Source organism: Antedon mediterranea, chromosome 4 (assembly GCF_964355755.1).
Source record: "Antedon mediterranea chromosome 4, ecAntMedi1.1, whole genome shotgun sequence".
NCBI classification, from domain to species: domain Eukaryota; kingdom Metazoa; phylum Echinodermata; class Crinoidea; order Comatulida; family Antedonidae; genus Antedon; species Antedon mediterranea.
Genome location: NC_092673.1, coordinates 28,810,565 through 28,834,595, shown reverse-complemented (window position 1 = coordinate 28,834,595; position 24,031 = coordinate 28,810,565). Strand labels below are relative to the sequence as shown.

Sequence of the window (24,031 nt, the reverse complement as noted above, 5' to 3'; positions counted from 1 at the left end):
AAAAAATAAAAAAACAAGTCTTAACAGTTTTAAAGTTCCATGCTTATGTTTATTCCCTCAAAAAGAAAGAAAAATGAAACAAGTTAATTATGCAAATTTATCTACAGTACAGCCAGTATATATCCTGTTCTCAGTATCATTTTGCTTTAAAATAAACTCTTTATTATATAATAAAATACAACTTATTTTCATCAAAAGTAAATTAAAATAGAACCATTATTTACAGACTCCTTTACCCAAGAGGTGAGTTTAGATGATTGATAATTGTTTCAAAATCGATAGGGGCCTAAATACAAATAATATAGCTGATTCCTGTATCGTAGGGTAATACATTCATCACATGTGATACATATGTGATACTGTACTACAGAGTTTGCCTATGATACTATATATGAAGATACAGTACAGAATATCGGGTGAATAATAATAGCAATAAAAATAATTTATATAACAAATAATTAATATTTAAGACTGGGAATATATAATAATATGAAAAAAATGATTATTTCACATTCCTCCGTTCACTTCAACAAGTGATCAGTATGATTTCAATGCATGTTTGAATGTATTATGTGTTTATTATTTAATATATGCATTTATTTTATGTGTCATACATTAGTTACTGTTCAACCCATCTCGCTGTTTTAATTTACTTATAATACAGTAATATAGTTATTATCATATGATTGGGTAACCCTGGTAGAATAATGCAAACATATAACATTAAGTTATGCACACACAAGGCTGTTTAAATTTTGCATAATAATTAAGTGCAGTAAAATAATAAATATATAAATAATGGAAGTTTAACAAATCATAATTTATATTACTAAATTTAACAAAAATATAATTATATATTTATTTATTTTTTTAATTTTTTTATTGGTGATTGTGCATTTCCAATTAAATATTTAGATGCCCGAAAAACAAAGAATTTTGACAAATTTGTACAAAACATGAAATTAACACTTTTATCAAGGAAATCACCAATATGTTATGTGTATCATAATTAATTAACTAAATTCATAATATGTACTTGGTTGCCATTTACCCATAAAAGGAAGAAACAACAGTATTCATTTTATACCACAAAAAATAACCAAAACAGTTTTTTGAGAAAATAACATCATTTTCCCAGTAAGGTATATCATTACATGGATTTAATCCATGACCATAGTAAGTACATATAAAATTATCTATATATTATCATAGAAATTAATTTGTATCTTCATCATGATTACAATCAAATCATTATCTTAAAATCTGTTTAATTATCAATAGGTATGGAGGGACAACCAGGACTTAACTTGCCCACTGAACCCAGAAAGACATTAGTATTAGTAAGACACTATAGCAAATCCAAAAGCAATGATGAGTTGTACTTTAAAACAGTGTTCTTAGTTTCCATACACAAATGGAGAGATATCAGCCTTACACCCTTTTCACATTGCCTAGCAAAGAGAGTTTACACACACTGGGGCGTCAACACCTGTGTATTGTAAAACTCTGTCTACACTATTAAACTAGTTTGACAAAAAAAGTGTGATGTGCCCAAATGTGGTAGTGATATGACATCATCATGTCCATATATGGGCACATCACATTTTTTGTCACATAAAGTTTGATAGTGTAGACAGAGCTTTAGACTCCTTCACATCACCTGTATTTTGTAAGGTGTGCAGCCAGGTGTGTCGAAACTCCAGAGTTTTGCTCGGTAATTTGAAAGGGGTAGTATTTTGTAGGCTAGCATTATACATCAATTATTCTTCCTTCACAGCATTTACAAGGTAGAAAGCTATGGTCTAAAATAGTGCCTCTGTCTATGATGTTGGGACCACTGATCTCTTCTAGAAGGTTCATTATCTGCTGCGCTGTCTTCTCTCGTTGAGGGATGTGGTTCTGGTGCGGCGCCTCTGGCATGTGAATGGGTGAGATCTCTGGTAGTCTGTCTTCCATTGCTTCCTCTACACTTTCGGTGTCACTTGAGGACCAATCATCGCTGTAGTCTGCAAGTCAAGTAAAACATTCATGTTACAGATGTGTGTGTTACATGTCAACTATCAGAAACTGTGTATGAATTAATAGCAATCACAGGGCCGTAGCGATTGGTTAATGATAGACGAGGAAAAGATATGTTTTTAAATTAATATTTTTCAAAAACAAAACAAAAATAGGACCAACACAGCGGTAAAACACTTTAAAAAAAAACAGATTCTGCAATAAAAAATTATTATAATAGTATGAGTTGTGCGGGAGGATTGGCGGTGGGTTGTGAAAATGTACAATTTCAGATGAGGCAAGCACCTCGTCTGTCACATGGTGGCTACATCCCTGAATCACATTACAATCGTGAGAAAAAGACAAATCACTCTTACATCAGAACAACTGTACATAGCTACCTCGCGGTAGTTACACAACTATGACCCAACCTGCTACCTTCCTTTGGCTCGAATCAAACCCTAGCCATCAGCGCAAGTGGTCTAGTGCCTGTCTAGTGATCTGAAGGGCATCGGTTCGAGTCCCACCTGAGAATTGCTTGCAAATATACTTTATTATCAAGTACAATTTATGTCAAAGTAGGGCAAACCTCTAATACTAAGCACCCTGACGCAAAGCTACTGCAGTAAGTAATTATCAACTATGTTGATGTAGTATGACATACTGTAGACACATATTTGTCAACAATTTAATATTTTAGGAAATTTTCTTTCTTTGGCAAGAAAGGTTATAAAATACATTTAAAACTATTAGTTAGTTTAGAGTTGTTAGTAAACCTCTCACCATCTAATGTTGTACTGTCTAAACTACCTCCAAGGCTTTTGTTTTTCTTCACTTTGTGTGTTGGTCCATTCATTGAGGTAGTAGCAGCGTTTGGTAGCACTGATGTCACCATATCCTCTGTGATTAGGTCAGCTGAATGGTGCAGGTGGGCTGGCAGCTCAGACTTCTCACCCAATAACTGCATCACAAGATTCTGCAACTGTGCTAACTTCATCTGTGAAAAGAAATTGAATGTTAAGATTTCAAATTACAGATATTAAACACCTTCTACCTAATTGAATACAACAAGCTAGTGCAATCACACACTTAAGCTCTGTCTATCAAAATTTATGTGAACAAAAAAATGTGATGTGCCCATATATGGACATGATGATGTCATATCACTACCATATTTAGGCACATCACACCTTTTTTGTCAAACTAGTTTGATAGTGTAGACAGAGCTTAACACTCAAGTAAAATGCCCTTGAGGTGTTCTATTTACAGCCTGCTTAAATTTGGTAAACTTCTATACAAAAAGCAACCCAATACCACACACCTGTTGAGAAATGTAATTCGTAGCAAACCTGTGATTATTAAAAGACAAAACCTGCATGATTGTCTCTTACCTGCATTACTTCTTTTTCTTTTGCTAGAGATATTACATAACGTTCCCTGTCGTCTTGACGTTTCTTCATTACTTGTCTCTGACTATGATACAATGAGATATACTCTCCTGAAAGTTAAGTTATAAAACACACACTATATTTCTCTTATTATAAATGCATATACAGTGGTGTAACGGCTCTGAGCGCTCACTGGCTAAACCAAAGGGCCTCGGAGCTTATGGGGGTCCTGAGCAGTGTCCAGAGGAAAAAACAGGCATTAAAATATGTCGAAAAAGGCTAAAAATGCCTGAGGTGGAGGTCCACTTAGGGTTCCTAAACCAGGGGCCTCAGACCTCTGTGTTACGCCACTGTGCATATATACACAGACAATGGCTTTTGGTTAAAATTAACATTTTACAAATGAAATGTGTTTTTTTTACAGAAGTGAATAACTTAATTAAAACTGCAAAATGGCCTATTATAAAGTCCGATTTTATTAATCTTCATTTTTCCTGTTTTTTGGAGGGTAATACATATTTAAGCTTTTGTTACCTATTGTCTCAGTCTCTGACTGTAACTGCATGTTCTTATGCTCCAGTTCCTGACACAGGTCATCCATATCAGCCTTCTGTGCCATCACTTGTAGGAACTTTTTCTGAAGCAGGTCCATGGCGTGTGACATAGTTTCAAAATCTTCATTTGTCACAAATGTCCCTTCTGGTGTCATTGCTGGCGCTATTTATGAACAAATATAAAATGTTGTATTCAATTTCAATTTCTTTTATTTAGAAAATTTCATCCATAACAACAAACGTACAAACAGAAAAAGAAAATTCGCAAATTCTAAGCTTAAATATATAGGCTACTTCTCTATCTACAATACATTTTTTAGGTATGGAGCATATGTTTGCAAACACAAGCAACAAGAATATTACAACCAATCAACATAGGTTTCATGAAATCATGTATTATCTTATTTGTTTTTTAACATATTTAGGAAAATTGCCAAGGATAACCATAAGTCAATTCATTCACTGTTCTTCTTAAAGGTGCCAATCCCCTTCACAAGACAAACATATAAACAAGATGCTCTACATAAACAAAGTCTTATTACAAGTTTTATCTTGTCAGTCAGTTGGCAATCTAGTATTTATTTCATATCGTCTCATGAAAGTGCATAAACTTCCGTTATAAAATAAAGATTTTATTATTTCTAAATTTGACTTGGTTGTGGGAGCTACCACAGCACTCATTGGTTTGTAAGCATGTACAATGTTTGTCACGCTCTATTGCTCTCAAGACAGTCTTACTATCACTGACTACAACTAAAATCAGGTATCAGGTCCTTAAGGTGTCCCTTTAATAGGAGTACTACTGTATTTTTATTCCTAGTTGTCAAAATAATTTGCATACTAAACAATATTGACTATACCTTGTGAATGTTGACTTTGGATATCCTCCATTTGTTGCAGTAGTATGTGATGTTGCTCTCTCTGGTCATTAAATGATTTTGATAACTGATCACGCTCCATCTCAAGCTGCCTCAGGGCAGTTGATAGAGTATTAACCTACAAGAAAGTTGCCCACTTAGAATCAATGACTGATTTCCCTATAACTCAGCAAATGTTGAAATGTAGTTCCTTTTTAAGCAATAGTGTTAGAAACAAGTAGTGACCTGTATTTCCTATGATTTTAATATTATATCTTTTGACTCGTTAAATTTAATAACCCAGATTTTGAAACAGAATTCAAAATGCCATAAAATCATCTCTTCCAATACCAGGCACTCATGGGCTGGCCTAATTCGTCTGGTTTTCCAGAATTTCTAGTATTCTAAATGTGTTTTTAAAGGTAAAAAAGAATTTAAGACCTTTTGGACCTAAAGAAAAGTCTGGGTTTAGGACAGTTTGTAGGTTTGAGAGAGTCAACTACTATAGTTAAAAGATTATTTCAGAAAACTTACCATCTCGTCTCTTGAGAAACTATCATTGCAGGTAGAATCAGGGTGGTCGTGATCATGGTCATGTGATTGGTTTCCTACTGATGATGACGATACAGCCGCTAACTGGGCTATCAAGTTATCATTTTCTACTAAAAGCTTTGATAACTTTTCCTTTAAATATAACATTATGAAACATATTCATTTTAGAGTTTTATTTTATTTTAATTTGGAGTCAACAATTGTTTATGGTTGTTCAACTTAAAACTGCATTCACATATGGTAGTTTATTTATATCCTTTTAATCTCAGCCCATGCATACTTAAATAAATCACATAAAACATGGTGGGAAACAAGCTATTGTGTCAAAATGTCATTTTAAACTTTATTAGCTAATTCATTGTTTCCATATGCTAGTTTAACTCCTGTTTAACCTCAGGCTAAACTTTGCCTCTATCTTCACATAAAACATGGTGGGAAACAAGCTATTGTGTCAAAATGTCATTTTAAACTCTATTAGCTAATTCATTGTTTCCATATGCTAGTTTAACTCCTGTTTAACCTCAGGCTAAACTTTGCCTCTATCTTCACATAAAACATGGCGGGAAACAAGCTATTGTGTCAAAATGTCATTTTAAACTGTATTAGCTAATTCATTGTTCCCATATGCTAGTTTAACTCCTGTTTAACCTCAGGCTAAACTTTGCCTCTATCTTTACATAAAGCATGGTGGGAAACAAGCTATGTGTCATTTTTGCTAAACTAAACTGTTCAACTGCATTTACCTGTGTGTCTGCTAATTCTGTTTCCAGTTTGTCTTTCATAGGCCCATGGGCTTCATAGTGGTGTATCCTATCTTGTATCTGTGATTGGTGCATTAGTTGTTTATTAAGTTCAAATGTTTGTGTCTTCAGTCGGTCGGTTTCACTTTCTTTTATGCGTAACTGAAAATCAACAACCCATCCAAAATCAGTTAATCTATTCTATTTTGTTTGCTGTACACGTTTAAGAATTCGATTGTAAGCCCAGTTAAGGTGTAAGCCCACACCAAATATGAAGTGATTTTCTTACCTGGTTTTTAATACTACTTATATCATCTTCATAATCAGCAATTTTATTAGAAAGTTCATTATTTACGTGTTCTTCTGTCTGTACTTTGGTTGTCAACTCCATGTTATCATTGCTCTGTAGAGACAAAATAAATGTTAAATAAAAAATTGTAATTATTTTATGACTGTTTGGTAAAGTCCACTGGGGAGGCCAGATAGTCATATAGCCTTTAAGGCTAGTAGTTAATAAAGTGGTATCCCCCTTAAATAATTACGACATATACACAAGATGCTCTGGACAAACAAGTGTTTGGGAGTGGAGTTGTTCTGTCATGACAAACAATCCTGGCATCTGACAGGATTTGAACCCCGGGACCATGGTAGCCAAGCATCTAAACCACCAAGCTATTTGTTTTGGTAAGATATTGTATATTTCCCATCAATTTGCACATCATCTACTTCTATGTGTTATATGTGCTATATACTTACCATTTTCACAAATGCATTTTGAAGTTCTTGTAATTGTGTTTTTAATTCTTTATTTTGTGATAATGCTCTGCTAATAGTAGCTTTATCACTTTGTACATTTTCTAGTAAAGATGATCTATCAGAAGCTTCTTCTCTTAACATCATCACTTCATTATCTAATCTCTCTCTTTGTTCCTCAGCTTCTCTATACATGTTGCTTAGCTGTGCATTGTCGTTTACCTGATGGTAAAAATATAAATAACATATTTAATTTATGACTTTACCCCAATTCATAATTATTTTCTGTTTATATATAATAAAGCATTAGTAAGGTATCATATTATATTTTGCATACAAGTATTACAATTCCCACATACTGCTAAATATCTATTTTTTCACTGTATTTTAAATGTTATAACACTTATGAATTGTTAATATATTTTTAATTTTTTGTTCAAGCTTGTCAAAACAATTGGACCAATAAAGATTCTGTATTCTGTTGTATACATTTACAACAAGGTACAGGTATGTCACAAAAATAAATCTAGGTCAGTCATTTTATATCCAGGTCAGTAGAATATGATCAACTAACTTGTGCTTTATATTGGTGTTCTAATGAAAGCTTTTCTTCTTGAAGTCTTTGTATTGTATCTGTGTGACCTTTCAACTCATCTTCACTTATACTGCTGCTGGTTACATCATTCTGTTGTACTTTTTGGTTTTCTGTAAACAAACAAACAACAAGTTTTACTTAAAATTATCACAGAAAATCGGGATCCTTATATTTAAAATCTAGTTAATTAGCAATCGGGCTAGGCATTATGAATCCAGGTCAGTTAATTTGAATCAAGGGTAGTCAATTTGAATCCAGGTCAGTCAATTTGAATCCAGGTCAGTCAATTTGAATCCAGGGCAGCTACTTTGCATTCAGATCTGTCAATTTAAATCCAGGTCGGTTAATTTGAATCAAGGGCAGCTACTTTGTATTTAGGTCAGTCAATTTAAATCCAGGGCAGCTACTTTGCATTCAGATCAGTCAATTTGAATCCAGGTCAGTTAATTTGAATCCAGGGCAGCTACTTTGCATTTAGGTCGGTCAATTTGAATCCAGGTCAGTCAATTTGAATCTAGGGCAGCTACTTTGCATTAAGGTCAACTACATTTATATCCAGGTCAGCTACTTTGCATTCATGCCAGTCAATTTTGAATCCAGGATAGTTATATTTAGAATAAGGTCAACTAAATTTGCATCCAGGTCAGTTACTTTGGTTTCAGATCAGTAAATATGAATCCACGGTAGTTATATTTACATTAAGGTCATTCACTTTGAATCCTGGTCAGCAAATTTGCAAAATGAAGCAATTGTGACAACTGTAACAAACTGGAACTCACCTAGTTCATCTTGTAAATTATTTATTTGTTGTTGATAAGATTGTATATTGCTAACAAGTTGTTGTCTTTCTCCAAGTAATGTATTTGTCTGAAATAGAATATAAATATATTGTTTTCGTTAAATAAACTATAAACAATATTTTAATAGATGTAAAAATAAGAGGTCTATTATTCATGATGGTACAACCACCATATGCCAACCTTCCCCCACTTACAATTCAATGTTTATATTATACATATTGTTTGCCGGAATGTTCCATTTCCATTTGAGGGGTGTCCTTATTCCGGGAATTGTGGTGTCTCAACAGGTAGGGAACTCACAAATACCGAATTTACATGTCAGATACCTTGACCTAATATGGATGTGTTGACGTTTAACCTTACCTGTGATGCTAGATTCTGTATCTGTTGCATGAGATGGTTATTTTGTTGTTGACTCTGTTGGTTTAAGTGTTCCCTTTCCATTGTCAACTGTTGTAGTGATTGTTGGTACTGAAATAAATATATCATTATCTTTATTGAAAAATATAGTTCAAATTGGTATAATGAAAAATCAGTAAACAAACATGTAAAACAGAGGACCTATTAGGACACATTATCAACTTAAAATTTATTTTTAAATTTTAACATATTTTAATTCACTTTTTTCAGGCAGGCATATATACAATAAAATCAAACTTCTTATCATAATTTACCTGAGCTACTGTTTGTTGGAGGGCCATGTTTTCCTCCTGTAACCTCTGTAGATCCTGTTGATAATCAACAGGCTCTGATTGTTTGGTAAGCTGTTGTACTCGTAACTCTGCCATATTCAAACTGCTTTTTGAATTGTGAAGGGAGGTTTCTAAATGTTGATTTTCGGAAATCTGTTGAGTTAAATTTTGAACCTTTTTTAAATTCTATTTTTACACTTTCAATTACAATATATTGTTTGAAGGTTTGCATGGCGAAATCAATATGTAGAGAATCAATCTCACTCCTGAGGACAATCAAAGTATATTGATGCGTCGAGAAACTCAACTGTTCTTTTCAGAACTATTTATATGTGGTGTACCGCAAACTCAACATATGATAAGAAAACTCACACTTTTTTTTCTCATATGAGTAATACTAGCACTGTATTGGCTGTGACAGGATTTGAACACAGGACTCTGGGAGTGTTAAGCAAGCATGTTAATCACCAAGCCACAGTGCCACTACCCAACTACATCAAGTCGACAACAAACACAACAATCGTTATTTTTTTAAAGAATTCAGTGACCAGAATATTTAGATTCTTTACAAGGTTTTCAAAAATCACAATTTTTAAATGACTTACTTGGTGTGGGGTTTGTTTACATTTACATTTTACTATATTTTGGAAACGGACATTCATATTTACAAAATCAATTGCATAAATAAATTTAATTAAGACAGACACACACACAAAAAAGACACCGGTATCAGATCATCTCAGGATCTCAATCATTTTGTTATGGAGCCTAGATGATTCAAATGATGATACCATAAAACATTCTATCATTTCATTTTTGCTAGCTGACATTCTCTGTAACAAATATTTATGTTATACATAATAGTAACTAAGTGGCTTAACTTATTACAATTTCAAGTAGAAATAACAGCTTGGACATTGAAACATAATGAACTTACCTTGGCTCTTAATTCACTAACTAATTCCGAATTTTGCTGTGATAATTCCTCATTACTATTTCTACAATACAGAAAACATTGTATAATTACACAATCTTACTGAAATAAATCCTGTACATAATATTAAAACTAAATCTACTAGATTCATGAAAGTAAATAAAACTCACCTTAAGTGATTCAGTTCTGCTAATAATTGGTCTCTTTCCCGATCAAGATCAGAACTTGTCTAATAGTAAAAATAATCATATAATACAAAATTAATTATTAATTAATTCATTTATTGTTTAAAATATCCACAAATCACAAAGAAAAACTGAATTGCTTGGGATTTACAAAAAACATTTTTCTTTTGCAAAAAATCTAAGAAATTTATAACAATGTTTTCTTTTCATTGACATCTGGCAATACAATCAATTTTATAAAACTGTATTTAGTCCAATCATTCTAGCGTAAAAACATAGCGTAAAACAAATTTTTTTTAACAGAAATTTTCTTCAGGGATGTCTATATCATGTCTAGTACACAAGACCTATTGTACACCTGTGTCATTAATTACGCTTACACAAACACCTGCATTCTGTAACATTATGCATGATACTTACTCGTTGTAATTGTTGACTACTGTTATGCGCATTAGCAAAGTCTCGTTCCAAATCTGCTACTCTCTGTCTTGAGGCCTCCAATCTACTACTCAGGTTATTTATTTCCTCTTGACAACAAAAAATAATTAAATTTGAAAAACAAATGAATTTTCTTTTTAAAAGCAAATTCTGACATTGGACCATCAAGAAACTATTTTAAAGTAAATAATTTTTTTTTAAATTTAAAGCGTTAAATATGTCAAATATAAGATTTCCTATTAGGAACTATAATTTATAAATAGATAAAGATTGCATGGTTATTACTGTATATTTGTTGTTTGGTAATGCCATAAATAGATTATGGATTATACAAATTCAAATTAGGTTTGTCACTAATATCAATTAAAATCCCACATAAATTAATATAAACAAATTAAAGGCCTATATTTTTATCATAATGCAATTAGCATTGTAAATTAGTTTATCAATATAGGACTGTGCTGCAACCAATCACAAACTTCATTTACTGAAATAATTTCCTAAACTGTTTCAACAATATTTTATGAGGGTGATCCATCCAACATAAGCTGATCATTGGGGACCCTCAAACAATACAAACAGTAAATACAAAATCAACTATAAAAACACAAAATATAGATAAAGATATTACAAATAAATATATATATATAAATATACAGTAGGCCTACAATGAAAGAAAGGATAAAAAGAAACTTATAATATTGTAGTTATTATATAAAGGACAAAATACAAATATATTATTATTATGATGTCTGTCGCTGGCAAAATGTATCTGAAGTCTATATTATAATGTAGAATGTATAATTATTATTATTATTATAATTGGTTTTTGTAAGATCATAAATATTAATAGTTTACAGTATATGAAGTACATTCAACATTAAGGACATTGTTGTTGGTGTAATGTACATCTAATTGCCTGCTGTATTTTACAGTTATTAGGTTAAGCACAATTTTCGGTGTGTTTAAATTGGATAAGAATTTATTGACACAAATTAGAGCGAAGTAGAGGTATTGTTATATTATAAATTGGATAATTACTGAATGGTGAGCGTCGTAACAAGTTTATTTTAGTATGCATAAAGAACATTATTATTACCTTTTATTGTACGTAGGTTATTATACTTTATCTATTATTATTAACTTTAAAGATTTTATTGTAAAGAAGCCCGCTCTAAAAGCTACATTATAGAGCTGTTAAGTTTTAATGAATATTTGAAAAGCATGTTAGAACAACATAATGACAGTGGACAGAACTTTTTTTTTCAATAAAGCTTATTTCTAAGGCACTATTTTTGTAATACAATAGAATACTAATATTAAGAAGACTATCTTCATATCAGGACCCAACAAAGTTTCCCAGCAGTGTTCCCTTAAAGATGTATTGTCCCCCTGAAAAAATAATTTTTAACAACATTTTTGTTGAATATGCCATTTTAATGTCACCTAATAGTTATCCAGTTTGACCGAAAATTGGATCGAAAAAAAATGTATTTACCTGAAAAAACCTGTAATTTAAAGCAAAAATGGTCAATGTGGCTGTCAGGCAATGGGTTTTTGGTTTAATTTAGGCATTTATTTTGTCATTTTATAAGTGAAAACATTATTTTTTTTTGTTTTTTTTCCTACGGAAGTGATTAACTTTATTAAAACTACAAAATAACATATTCAAAGTCTGATTTAATTAATCTTAATTTTTTATGTTTTTGGGGGACAATACATCTTTAATAGGCACATGTGTTAAAACTTATATTGTCCTTGTTCGTTTAACTGCTGAGGTTTCACAAATGAGGGGTTTCACTGTAGTGTACTTGATAGCTGCATAGTATTGACATTAAAGCTTGGTTCCCACTAGTGACGCAACGCAAGGTCGAAACACAACACAAGTGATGTGACCAATCACAAGCGATGGATTATTCGGACAGTTGCTGGTCATTGATCAACTCACTTGTGTTGCACGTACGTCTCTGCAGTAGTGGGAACCACGCTTTAGTGTGGACATACCATTTCTCTGGTGTATACTCATATTGCTTTGGTTTAGATTTGATTGCAGGTCAGATTTCTCCGATACTAATATTCCAATAGTTTGTATGTGAACTTGTAGCTGTTCTTTCAATGCGCCTTGCTCCCTCTGTGACAAATTGTGAATATCTTCCTTCTCCTGGAATTAATGGATTTGCAATTTTAAACGTTTTTAAATTGTATTTATTTATTTATTCTGGTTTAAACAATTTACAAAAAGCAGATAAGTCTGAAAATATTGTATTACAAAAAAAATTAAAAATGATGGATCAAAAGTAGACAAATTCACAGCAAAACTACACATAAAATTTAAACATACAGAAAGGCATTTAAAAAAACATTAAAAATGTAATATTTAAATTTAGTTGCGTAAGTAAAACACCTTGCTTTTTGTGTTTTATACTACACTATTAAGTGTGAATTTAAATAATTAGAGCTTTATAAAGCCTTTATATTGTATAGTTTATAACTTTTTATACATAATACATACCTTATGTATTTGTTCTTGTAGTTTATTACATTGCGATTTCTAGGAAAAAAATGATAACAATAACTTAGCTGGGAGTTGTTGTTAACAGCCATATGTGACAAACTATTAAATTACTATTAAACATTTTCTGTACCAGTGATGGATAGGAAATTTAAAACAGGGAGGACACAGGACATAGTGGTGAACTGAGCCTTTTGTAATGTAGGCCTTCCTTGCATATGTATACACATGTTATTTGTAACTTACTATCTCTTCATACTGGAATGATAATTGTAAGTTGTCCTGACTTTTCTCTTTCAATGACGCCGCTAACTCTTGATTACGTAGCTACAGTATTAATAGTAAACAAGTTTTTTTTTTTTTTTTTTTTTAAAGATGTTTCTTGTGAACTTTATTCAATCAATCATATCATGAATTCATAATAATAACGTGTATAGTGCAGTGATTTTTACACAAAATATTAATTATGAAATATATATTTTGATTATTTACAGCAATGATAAATTTTAAAAAAAATGTAAAAATATTGACTATTATTTAAATTTACTGACTATATTATTGAAAATACAGAAGTTGAATAAAAAAATGCTGAAAAAATACAAATTTAATTAAAGGATGGAAAAGATGAATACATATAAGTCAAATGATAACGGTTATTTAATAATAAATGTCTAAATAACGATTCTTTAATGGAATTAATTATGGAATTTACGCCTAATGGAAAGCTTGTACTGTATTTTTGTAAACATACCTCTAAGTCATGTATGCTTGTGTCCAAGTCGTTCTTACCACCACCATTAAGAAGCGATGCCTGTTAAAATACAATCAATTCTCAACTCAATTTACAACAAAATTATATTGTTGTCTTATCTCCACTACAGTAGATATATATAACAAACAACGTTATTTGTGCTGATCTAATTATCATTTATAAATAGTATGAATAAATAAATAAAAATATTTTTAAAATAATAATGATTGAATGTTTTATAATGATTAACCCATTACTAGCACTACTTTGTGCACTGTTATTTATTTATGTATTGTAATTAAGATTAATGTGTCAACAACTCAATTTGTATACCTAAAGCTCTGTCTACACTATCAAACTTTATGTGACAACAAAATGTGATGTGTCCATATATGGACATGATGAAGTCATATCACTACCATATGTGGGCATATCACTACCATATTTGGGTACATCATATTTTTGTTGTCAAACTAGTTGAGCTTAAGTTGAAAATGTGACAACAATGTCATCTTATTCCATTTTAAAATCAATTATTTTGCTTTGTGTGACCTTATGTGGTCTAGAGTTTTTTTTTGTCTTCTTTAACTTTCACTTACCTCCGATACCAAACCATTTAATTGATGTTTCATCTGTCTTAGACTTTCACTTGAGGAAATTGTTCTGAAATTGACATTTATGATTTTAAATAATAAATTAAATCATACATAGATCATTTATATGAATGACAATTAAAGGGCTTAAGGGAGTGGATGCTAACTTTAGACAGAAATTTTTTTTTAAATGTAAGATGTAGGATAGCAAATCTAGTTGTTTTAACCATTAAAAACAGTTACTGTATAAATTGAATAATTCAACTGTTTATATGTTAATCATTATTATTCATATACAATAAAATACATATAAAGTACAAAAATACTGTTTATTTTAAGTAGACAGAACCCTAACTAGACAAGGTAGTAGCATATAATTCTATTTTTAAACTTTGAACAACTTGTATAAATGCAAGTCCCAGGTGGCCAATAATGTCTGGAAATCAAGAGGCCAGGCAGGAGAATTGCTATAGAATTAATGCAATGCAAGTTAAATTGCAATAATAAATAGTAGTTGAACATTTTAGTATAATGAATAAATAAAGTATAATTAATAATGAAATATTAGGTTAAAAATTAATGATGAGTTAGATTAACATATTTTAACATCATTAAAACTGTTAAAAGGTACAGTAACAAGAAATAATATAGTTTTTTAAACATTATTTTCTTCTCCAAACCTCTGTTTATTAAATGAGGAATATTTTTTTCTTTTATTTAAAAAAACAATTTTCGTATGGCAAAAGAATGCATATCATCATCATATTTATTGAGTATTTAGTGTTTAGATAGAGTTGTATTACAAATAATTGGCTTTAGTCTGTCCTTACCTGTTGGAAGTAGGTGGTGACATTTTCTCTACCCTTTGATCACCTGCATGTGTGGCCTTTATAGAATATAAACATGATGTACAATTGTTAATTCATAACTGAGATTATTGAGTACTTTTGGTCTCTCCAAATTAAAAATGATATGTTCTACACATATACATAAGATATCATCAATTTTAAAAGGCCTACTGTATATAAAATATAAACATGAATGATGTACAATAGTTAATTTATAACTGAGATTATTGAGTACTTTTGGTCTCTCCAAATTAAAAATGATATGTTCTACATATATATATAAGATATCATCAATTTTAAAAGGCCTACTGAAAACAGAAAATAAACATGAATGATGTACAATAGTTAATTTATAACTGAGATTATTGAGTACTTTTAATCTCTCCAAATTAAAATTATATGTTCTACAAATATATCTAGGATATCATCATTTTTTAAAAGGCAGATTTAAACTGTACCTCCTATAATCAACTTTATAATTATAATTTAACAAAATTTCTGATGGGGAGTATCCGTTCAACTACTTACAGGTGTTCTTGGAGCAGTGGCAAAGCTTTCGTATCCATCAATTGAACTTGTTGAGCTTACGTCATTGGCCAATGACCGGTTGTTCACGGATTTGTCAGATTTCTTAACTTTTTGAGCTGGTGAATTAGACGGGGTTTTCTTCTGTTGAAATTGCTTCAACTAAAAAATGACAACCAATGTATTAATATAACTTTATAAATGACATACATTTTTATATTATTAGCTAAAGGGGCTGCATCTAGTCCTAGGCGTTAATCCTATCCAGGCACTATCACATATACAGGTACGCCTAAATAGAGAGCGCTATAACATACATCCAAAAACGCTCACTGCTCAATTGTGCAAGGATATAAACAAAGTTGAAATCACCACTCACTACAATTTGCACACTATTCATACTAATAAGTTGAATACTGATTCGTTTGTAGTGAGTGGTTATGAATGTTTTTCTTTAGTTTAGCAGGTAAGATAGTGATTATGCATTGTGTGTGGGATGCTAGTCAAGTCGCCCCATCGCAAAGTCGCCCCATACAAAGTCGCCCCTTACACAGTCGCCCCATCGCAAAGTCGCCCCAAAACAAAGTCGCCCCATCGCAAAGTCGCCCCATCGCAAAGTCGCCCCAACGCAAAGTCGCCCCATCGCAAAGTCACCCCATCGCAAAGTCGCCCTATCGCAAAGTCGCCCCAAAACGTTAAAAAATAGTTTACAAGTACGTGCGTAAAATGTCGCAATGATACACAAAATAACACGGAACGTGTAGGCATAAAAAGGGGAAGCCCCGCCATGTAGTCTCAGGTCACACGATCGGCACGCACCCCCATCATCAGAGAGGAAGCCCCCGACTAATCACTCCGCGGTCGCACTAACGTGCTAGCTTACCAGAGGGAAACCCCCGTAATTACTCCGCCGTTGTCGTCGTACTACAACGCACCATCTGAAGATGGGGAAACCCCGCCGGAGTTTTACGATGATATCAGTCGCGTTCGAAATCGGTCGCGTTTAAATTTGGTCGCGATAAAATGATGTTATACGATCTAGATTATTTTTACTTTGGTCGATGAATATGTATTATTATTATTAGGCCTATATTAATATTAAATTTGTAAACATAGTTTAAGATTATAATATTATCCAGCATAATGTCATTTAACAGTACATAATTATTTAAATGTGAAATATTTTATAGGAAACGTAGGCTACGTCTGTGTCTTTTATTTTATATGCAACAAATTACGTAAAACAATTTATTTATAAACATTCAGTTTACTATTATATACATAGTATTACGTAATGAACATTGATTGTAAGCCTGGAAAGGCAATCCCATCATTATATCCATTATAAAATTGCATCATATCACCACTATATGTCGTAAATGATGACGTACGTGTGTGTATTCGTCGTACGTCCGTGTACGTATTATTCCGTGCCTCTTCACTGTCTTGTTTAATTTAAAATTAAATAAATACCCGATATGAGGATATTTATTAGGCATGATAATTAGAATGTTCTAGGCCTAACCAAAGGGGTTGAAAAGAATTTCTTCAGTAAAATGATCATTGTGCTGTTGAATAAAAGGCGACTCGCCATCTGAAACATTCTCTGAAACCAATCGGAGCTGCGCCTTCTGGTGTTTCCTCACAGCTGCTACGTCTTTCTGCTGACCGTCGGGGATTCCCCTTTTTAAAAAACACGCACACGATACTGTATGATGGTTTTTCCATGGTCAAAATGTAGCGTTTTAATTTTACTAAAATACCTGCATGTAAAACAATCATATCGGCGATGAAATCCTTTTTTTTTTTATTTCTTTATTTTGAAAAGTCTTTATAAAATTAAGACACATTATAACTTGTCAATAAATGCAAAATGATCAATAAGTAGCCTATAACACTCATTGTCTTACAACACTGTTATTGTTTTAACTACTGTAAATCTATACGAAGGCCTAGGCTACTACACATTTATACATTTATTATATTATCCTAAAAAATTAGCTTATCCTAAAAAATTAGCTGGTATCCACGCGTAGGTTGAAGAAAGATTCGTAATTGTGGCTCTGGTAACTAATTTTAAAATCATATTAAATTAACATTTTCGAAACTATAAATCAGGGATAATCTTTTTAGAACTTTCAAACAAGGGACTATTTTTTTAATGATTTTTAAAAAGCACATCACTCCATTAAAACCTGTAAAATAAAAATTAAAACACAAATTATGTTAATAGCCTAGGATAAACATTGTGACTGTATACGACATTTAGCGCGACCAAAGTAACAACGCAATCGATATCAAACGCAACCAATGATTAAAACCGTGGGCGACTTTGCGATGGGGCGACTTTGCGTTGGGGCGACTTTGCGATGGGGCGAATTTGCGATGGGGCGACTTTGTAATGGGGCGACTTTGCGATGGGGCGACTGTGCCGGGGCGAATTTGTTTTGGGGCGACTTTGCGATGGGGCGACTTTGTATTGGGCGACTTTGCGATGGGGCGACTTGACTGGATCCCTGTGTGTGGACCAATCACAATAAATATGGATCGGTGCAGTCTTATTATAGGCTAGGGTAGGCTATATGCTATAAATAGGCTACTTACTTTACTGTATTCCTAAACTAAATTAAAATTATAATTGTATTATCATATTTTATCATAATAGTATTTATAAATATAGGCCTAGGTCACGCAAAGCGAAGTGTCAATCTAGGCTTAGAGTTAGCTAAAAGCCTCCATGTAGCCAAACTAATAATAATAGGCTAGAGTATATGAATATGTATAGGCCTAGGCCTAGCTAGGCCTATGTTTTTCTTGTGAATGGGATTGCCACCTTTTAGGAAGGATAGTGAATGAATTCACTTGTGGTTATCCTTGGCAATTTGCCTAAAATGAGAATAAAATAAAATAACACTAGCCCTGGCGATAGGCCATTTTCTGGTTGGGTTTGGCCTGGCTCACCGACCCTGCCGGCCGGTTCTCTAGCTAGCCAGCGCCTACAGTCGCCAACAACTAGGCCTAGCTAGGCTAGGCTTATACACAACTTGACATTTTATGCAATCCAGGTGACAATTATTTCACATATTTAGGTAATTCCAAATTGTATACATATTTGGGTTTATCTAGGTCTCACCTTTCTTCGAGCAGCAGCTAACTTTTGTTGACGACTACTGTCCGCCATTTTGATAGCCTTTAAATTTTGTGACTGCCAGGTAGGCCTCCTATGTTGCTAAAGAAAAAGTTACATCGCGGACACTTTCCATTTCTATTTTCGTATTTCAGGTAAACTAAACTATGTTGTGTTAAAAACATTAAATAAAAACGTATAAGGTATTTATTAATGTATTTGTATGTAAATTATTTACAATTATGTAATTAGTTATTTTAAGTTTTTCCCTGTTTGTACAATTATAATAAAGTTAAGTACTTAAATAAATTATCAAATGCGCATGTTTGACACGTCTTCTTGTTCCCACAATGCAACATTTCCTGAGGTGACGTAATCAATGTGAGTTTAAAAAAAACCTTCGTCCGTGTGAAAGGAAACTTTCAGTTCACAACGAAAATAAAACAATACCATAATAATTTACATTTAATTTAAAAGCGCGAACCCTTTTATGCAATTGTTAGGACTAAAGAATGAAAGGAAAAGTAAAAAATGTTTTTTTGGAATAGGCCAGTAGCCTACTCACTCGCAATCATGCCATATCACATAATAGCACGTAGGCCTATCACTTTACAACCCATTGGATCGAGAAAAAAAAATATATTTAATCTAGGCAGGCAGGGTGTTGGTTGGACCGTTTATTTTGTCAAATCATTATTCATGATTATTAATATTATTTGTTTTTTTCAACGGAGGTAATAACTTTAATAAAAGTGCAAAATAGTACGTCTGATTTTATTAATCTTCATGTTTCGGGGGACATCTCTAGGCCTACATCTTTACAAATTACATAGTTTTGAAAATAACAGTTTAACTCCAGTCCGGACTGATCCATTGCAAATTCCACAATAATGGGAGAGTCCTAATATCTCAGGTATTTAGTATTAATTTTTCTACATTTATCACATTATACGTTAACTAGGCTTACATGACGCCATGGTACCGCCACGTTTTGTAATTAGGATCATCTTTTTACTTTGTATGGATTTTATATTTTTCAAGTTTGATAAATATTCTTACGGTCAATTAGGTACGTTAGTAGTTTAATTAAATGTTAACGATGAGTTCTATTTTTGAAGTAGGCCTACCTATGCTGCAGTCCTAGAAAGCCCATCAGCCTTCATTAGAAAAGTTCATATTCATTTTGATTCGCTGTAACTGTATTTTGTCTTTACGTCTTTTATATGTAAACTGACTTTGGGGTTGGGTCAACCGGCTCAGCTACAGTGATTAAGTTCACTTAGGTTGACCCTGGTCGCCCCAATTTCAGTTTTTTTTGTTTTGTATATACTTAAATAGACCAAATAAATAATGAAATGAAATGAAATCTAGGCTTTATTTTGACAGGCCTACATTATTAATGTATAGATCACTTTGTATGTATATACTATTCAGTCCAAGTAGGTCTTAGACGTTATTGTCGAAGGTGCGATCGACACCCTATAAAAATGGAATATTGAGTAACAAAATCTCATCAATACTGATTAGATAGGAAGAGGCCTATTTTATAGTAAGAAACATACATCACAAATGAAACAAAATTGATCTGCAAAAATCCTACGTTTAAAAAAAAAATATTGATTTTACATTTTACAATTTAGGCCAATTGTAAAATGTAAAATCAATATTCTGTCTGTCACGCACTCTCTTTAGAAAACGGGCGAAAAAACGTTCGTGATCAATTAATATTCAGATAACAAAGTGGCAAATTCACTATTATATACCGTAAATTTTGTTTGTGTGTTCTATGGATTTAACCTAATAGGCCTATAACACTGCCAAATATATAAAGAGCACTTCATACTTCATACTCCCTTAAATTTCTCCTTTCTATATAAAATTACATGAACCATGACTCTAAACGATTTCAATGTAATTTATTTCCACAATATAATAAAATACATAAATGCAATAGGTCATTATGAGGGGGAGAGTCATATAAGTCATAAAGACTTTAAGTTTTACCCATCGCAAGATATAACATTGAATACGAAAAAGAAGAAAAAAATATATATACATAAACTAATAATAAATAAAAGAAAACTCAAAGCTACAATTTCTATTTAAACCATTATTATCCGATCTTAACTGGTCTTATAAAATATATATATATTTACGTTCATCCTTGAAAGTAAATAGTTCTTAGTATACTAATTTAAATTTAGAAGTTGTACATGGCATTTTTAATATCTACATGGATTGAATTCCATAATTTAGCTCCTTGGTATTTAATAGAGTCCTTGATCACATTGTTTGTACATTTTAGGTAAAAGATAATCATTTGCATTGCGTGTATTATAACTATGTAGTTGACTATGTTTCATAAAGTAGTTATTAAATGATTTTGGGAGTTTATTATTTTCGTATTTGTACATAAAGAAAGCAGATTGCAAACTATTGATATATTTAAATAGTATTATTATTTAATGTGTTTTTGTTTAAATATTCTCTAGCAAATTATCGCGATGATGTCCGATGTGGAGGAGACTGGCTTGCGCCAAACGGTGAAGTTGCTATTTGTCCGTGCATGTGCTGTTCAGAATGGGGATGGTGCGGTATCACTGATGGCCACTGCTTGTGTCCTAACTGCCAGGATCAAATGCATATATGCCCAACTACCCTCCCACCAACCACAACCCCGCCACCTACTTTACCACCTCCAGGTAGGTACTGAGTATTCTTGGTTATATGTGCCTATACCTCCCAAGCTCTATAAAGCTTGGTTCCCACTTGCAACGCAACGTAACGCAACAACCGACGCAACGTATGAAATGACCATCCAATCATTGTTTTCCATGGTTCTTTTGTCTTTCGTTGTTGAGTAAAATCAATTTGATTTGATTTCCCGTAGCGATGTTTTCAGCAATGTTGCGCCGTCGGTTCCCACTTGTGATTACGCAATACAGCACTTTGCGTCGATGCGTCGCTGCGTTACGTTGCATTTCGTTCTAGTGGGAACCAAACTTAAGTATAAATGATGATAACGCACATTATATTGTAAAGACCGGGTCCAAAGCGAAGAATTGGAATTATCCAATTACTATAGTATTTTATAAATAATCTTTAAATTTGGTCAGTAACAGCATCACATCCAGAATACATAACGTCGCGCGCGCGTGCCAAACCCGCGTGTATCATCATCAGCATTTGAACGCGACGTGCGTCGAAGCTGTGTTATAGTTTCATGTGTCTCATTGCTTTATTTGAATTCTAGTAATCTACTATGCAACTTTTCGGAAGATTATTGGCAGGTGCTTAACTCAAACAAATGGCTCTGATTTTGAACTACAAGTCGGCAGTAGCACTCGGTGTGGAAAGGCTTGTCTAATGGTCAGCCTTAGTTCAGGCTGTAGTGCATTTGGGTTTGATCGTGCATTTTCTGAAAATGTTGACTGCTTTCTTTACAATACAACCACTTGGACATTGCAAGATTTACCAACGTATATTAGACAACAGCGTGGGTGTAATTTCTATATAATGCCATAGATTACGAAAATCTAACATCCTTATTTCCAGTAAAGATGTATTGTCCCCAAAAAGAAAAATGAAGATTAATTAAATCAGACTTTTAATAGGTTATTTTGTAGTTTTAATCAAGTTAATCACTTCCACAGAAAAATAATGTTTTCACTTATAAAATAATAATAAATTCAACCAAAAATCCAGTGGCTGGCAGCCAATTTGACCATTTTATACTAGATCCAATTTTTGGTCAAGGTGGATAACTATTAAGTATTATGTGACATTGAAATTGCATATTCAACAACAAAAATTGTACACATTTTTTTAGGGGGACAATACATCTTTAATGTTTATCGCTTCTGAATCAAAATGTAAATAGGATAAAAAAAGTTGTAGAAAGTGTCAGAATAGGCATGAAAATAATTTCAACGGAGTTTTAGTATCTATTTTTCGTTATAATAAGTTATTTTAAGTTATATAGACTAACACAAAACCATCCTGCTCATAGCAAAACATCATATGTCGCAATTGATGATGACGATTGTATTTCAAAATAAGAATAATTGTTTGTTTGATTAGAAAAATTAAATTAGTGTTTTGTGAATTTATTCAAGATATTGAAGGAATCTTAAGCTCTGTCTACACTATCAAACTAGTTTGACAAAAAAAGTGTGTCCAAATATGGTAGTGATATGCATGAATGGTAGTGATATGACATCATCATGTCCATGGGCACAACACATGTTTTTGTCACGTAAGGTTTGATAGTGTAGACAGAAAATTAAAATCAACAAATATTGTCTGATTTTCTAAAGCTTTACGAGATAATATAGATCAGTACAAACAGAAAAACAGTACACAAATTGTAATCATAATTATGTATAGGCCTTCACAATATAATACACTTAAAACACTTGTATGTAAGGTTATAGTGTTAACGAATAAATGTATATCTTTATTGAAATGAAATATTTTAAATTACATTTTGTGTGATAAATGAATGTTTATTATCTTGTGCTAAAGTTCTTTTTTGTCAATAAATGTAAATTAAATGAGCTAGGCCTATTTTCCTTCGGTAGAATGGACAGTTCCAGATGCCGTGAAAGAGTGCTCAGAGTGGTCTCCTCGTTGTTAGGGCTCTACTAATGCAACCGTTGCCGCTAATGATGTGAACCTGCAGTTGAAAACAAAAACTAGTTGTTTTTATCAAACTTTATAATAAGGCATAGAGTACTCTGTAAATCGTTCAAAGTATGCACAGTGTAATAATACAAATTGTACACCATTTTCGGGTACAATATACAGTATAATACTGTTACATAATTGCCATATTTTCCAATTATATTTTCATAATTCTTTTATCATATAAAAAAAGCTTTTATGGGATTGCATTTTGAAAATACAAAACCATCCTGCCCATAGGAAAGCATTATATGTCGCAGCTGATGATGACGATAATGATGATTGTATTTCAAAATAAGAATTTTATTTTGTCACAATTCTTCTATTATATATAAAAAAAGATTTTACGAGATTGCATTTTGAAAATAAAAATGATCTTGAATGGAAATTGTACAATAGCAAGCAATAACTATTGTTTTATTATTATGAAATTGATGTTAGATTAGGAAATTAAAGACGTCACTTTGATGTAATGCAATCTACCAAGTTTTTTACATTTGTCACGT

General features: G+C 32.2%; 3 protein-coding genes across 4 annotated transcripts in view; 2 read left to right on the top strand and 1 right to left on the bottom strand.

The window, feature by feature from the left end:
- Window positions 1-18,896, bottom strand: LOC140047177 (golgin subfamily A member 2-like). Its single transcript, XM_072092034.1, has 24 exons — window positions 18,849-18,896; window positions 15,719-15,877; window positions 15,173-15,228; window positions 14,349-14,412; window positions 13,750-13,809; window positions 13,245-13,325; window positions 12,999-13,037; window positions 12,491-12,647; window positions 10,469-10,575; window positions 10,034-10,092; window positions 9,867-9,927; window positions 8,912-9,082; window positions 8,601-8,708; window positions 8,217-8,304; window positions 7,417-7,547; window positions 6,846-7,064; window positions 6,379-6,492; window positions 6,093-6,251; window positions 5,332-5,481; window positions 4,801-4,936; window positions 3,921-4,103; window positions 3,390-3,496; window positions 2,782-2,995; window positions 1-2,006 (listed from the first exon to the last, which is right to left on the bottom strand). Exons 1-24 carry the CDS (start codon window positions 18,894-18,896, stop codon window positions 1,750-1,752), a joined length of 2,928 nt encoding a protein of 975 aa, XP_071948135.1. The 3' UTR covers window positions 1-1,749.
- LOC140047187 (large ribosomal subunit protein uL29-like) overlaps window positions 1-24,031 on the top strand; it is an 83,693-nt gene that overhangs the window by 52,280 nt on the left and 7,382 nt on the right. The gene's annotated exons all lie outside the window — the stretch shown is intronic.
- Window positions 16,138-23,967, top strand: LOC140047176 (uncharacterized). 2 transcript variants are annotated; one of them, XM_072092033.1, is made up of 4 exons: window positions 16,138-16,181; window positions 21,335-21,544; window positions 22,096-22,338; window positions 23,423-23,967. In XM_072092033.1, the coding sequence occupies exons 1-4, from the start codon at window positions 16,160-16,162 to the stop codon at window positions 23,476-23,478; spliced, it is 531 nt and encodes a 176-aa protein (XP_071948134.1). In that variant the 5' UTR covers window positions 16,138-16,159; the 3' UTR covers window positions 23,479-23,967. The 2 variants fall into 2 exon arrangements, with proteins under 2 accessions (XP_071948134.1, XP_071948133.1); XM_072092032.1 differs by lacking the exon at window positions 16,138-16,181 and adding an exon at window positions 19,826-19,911.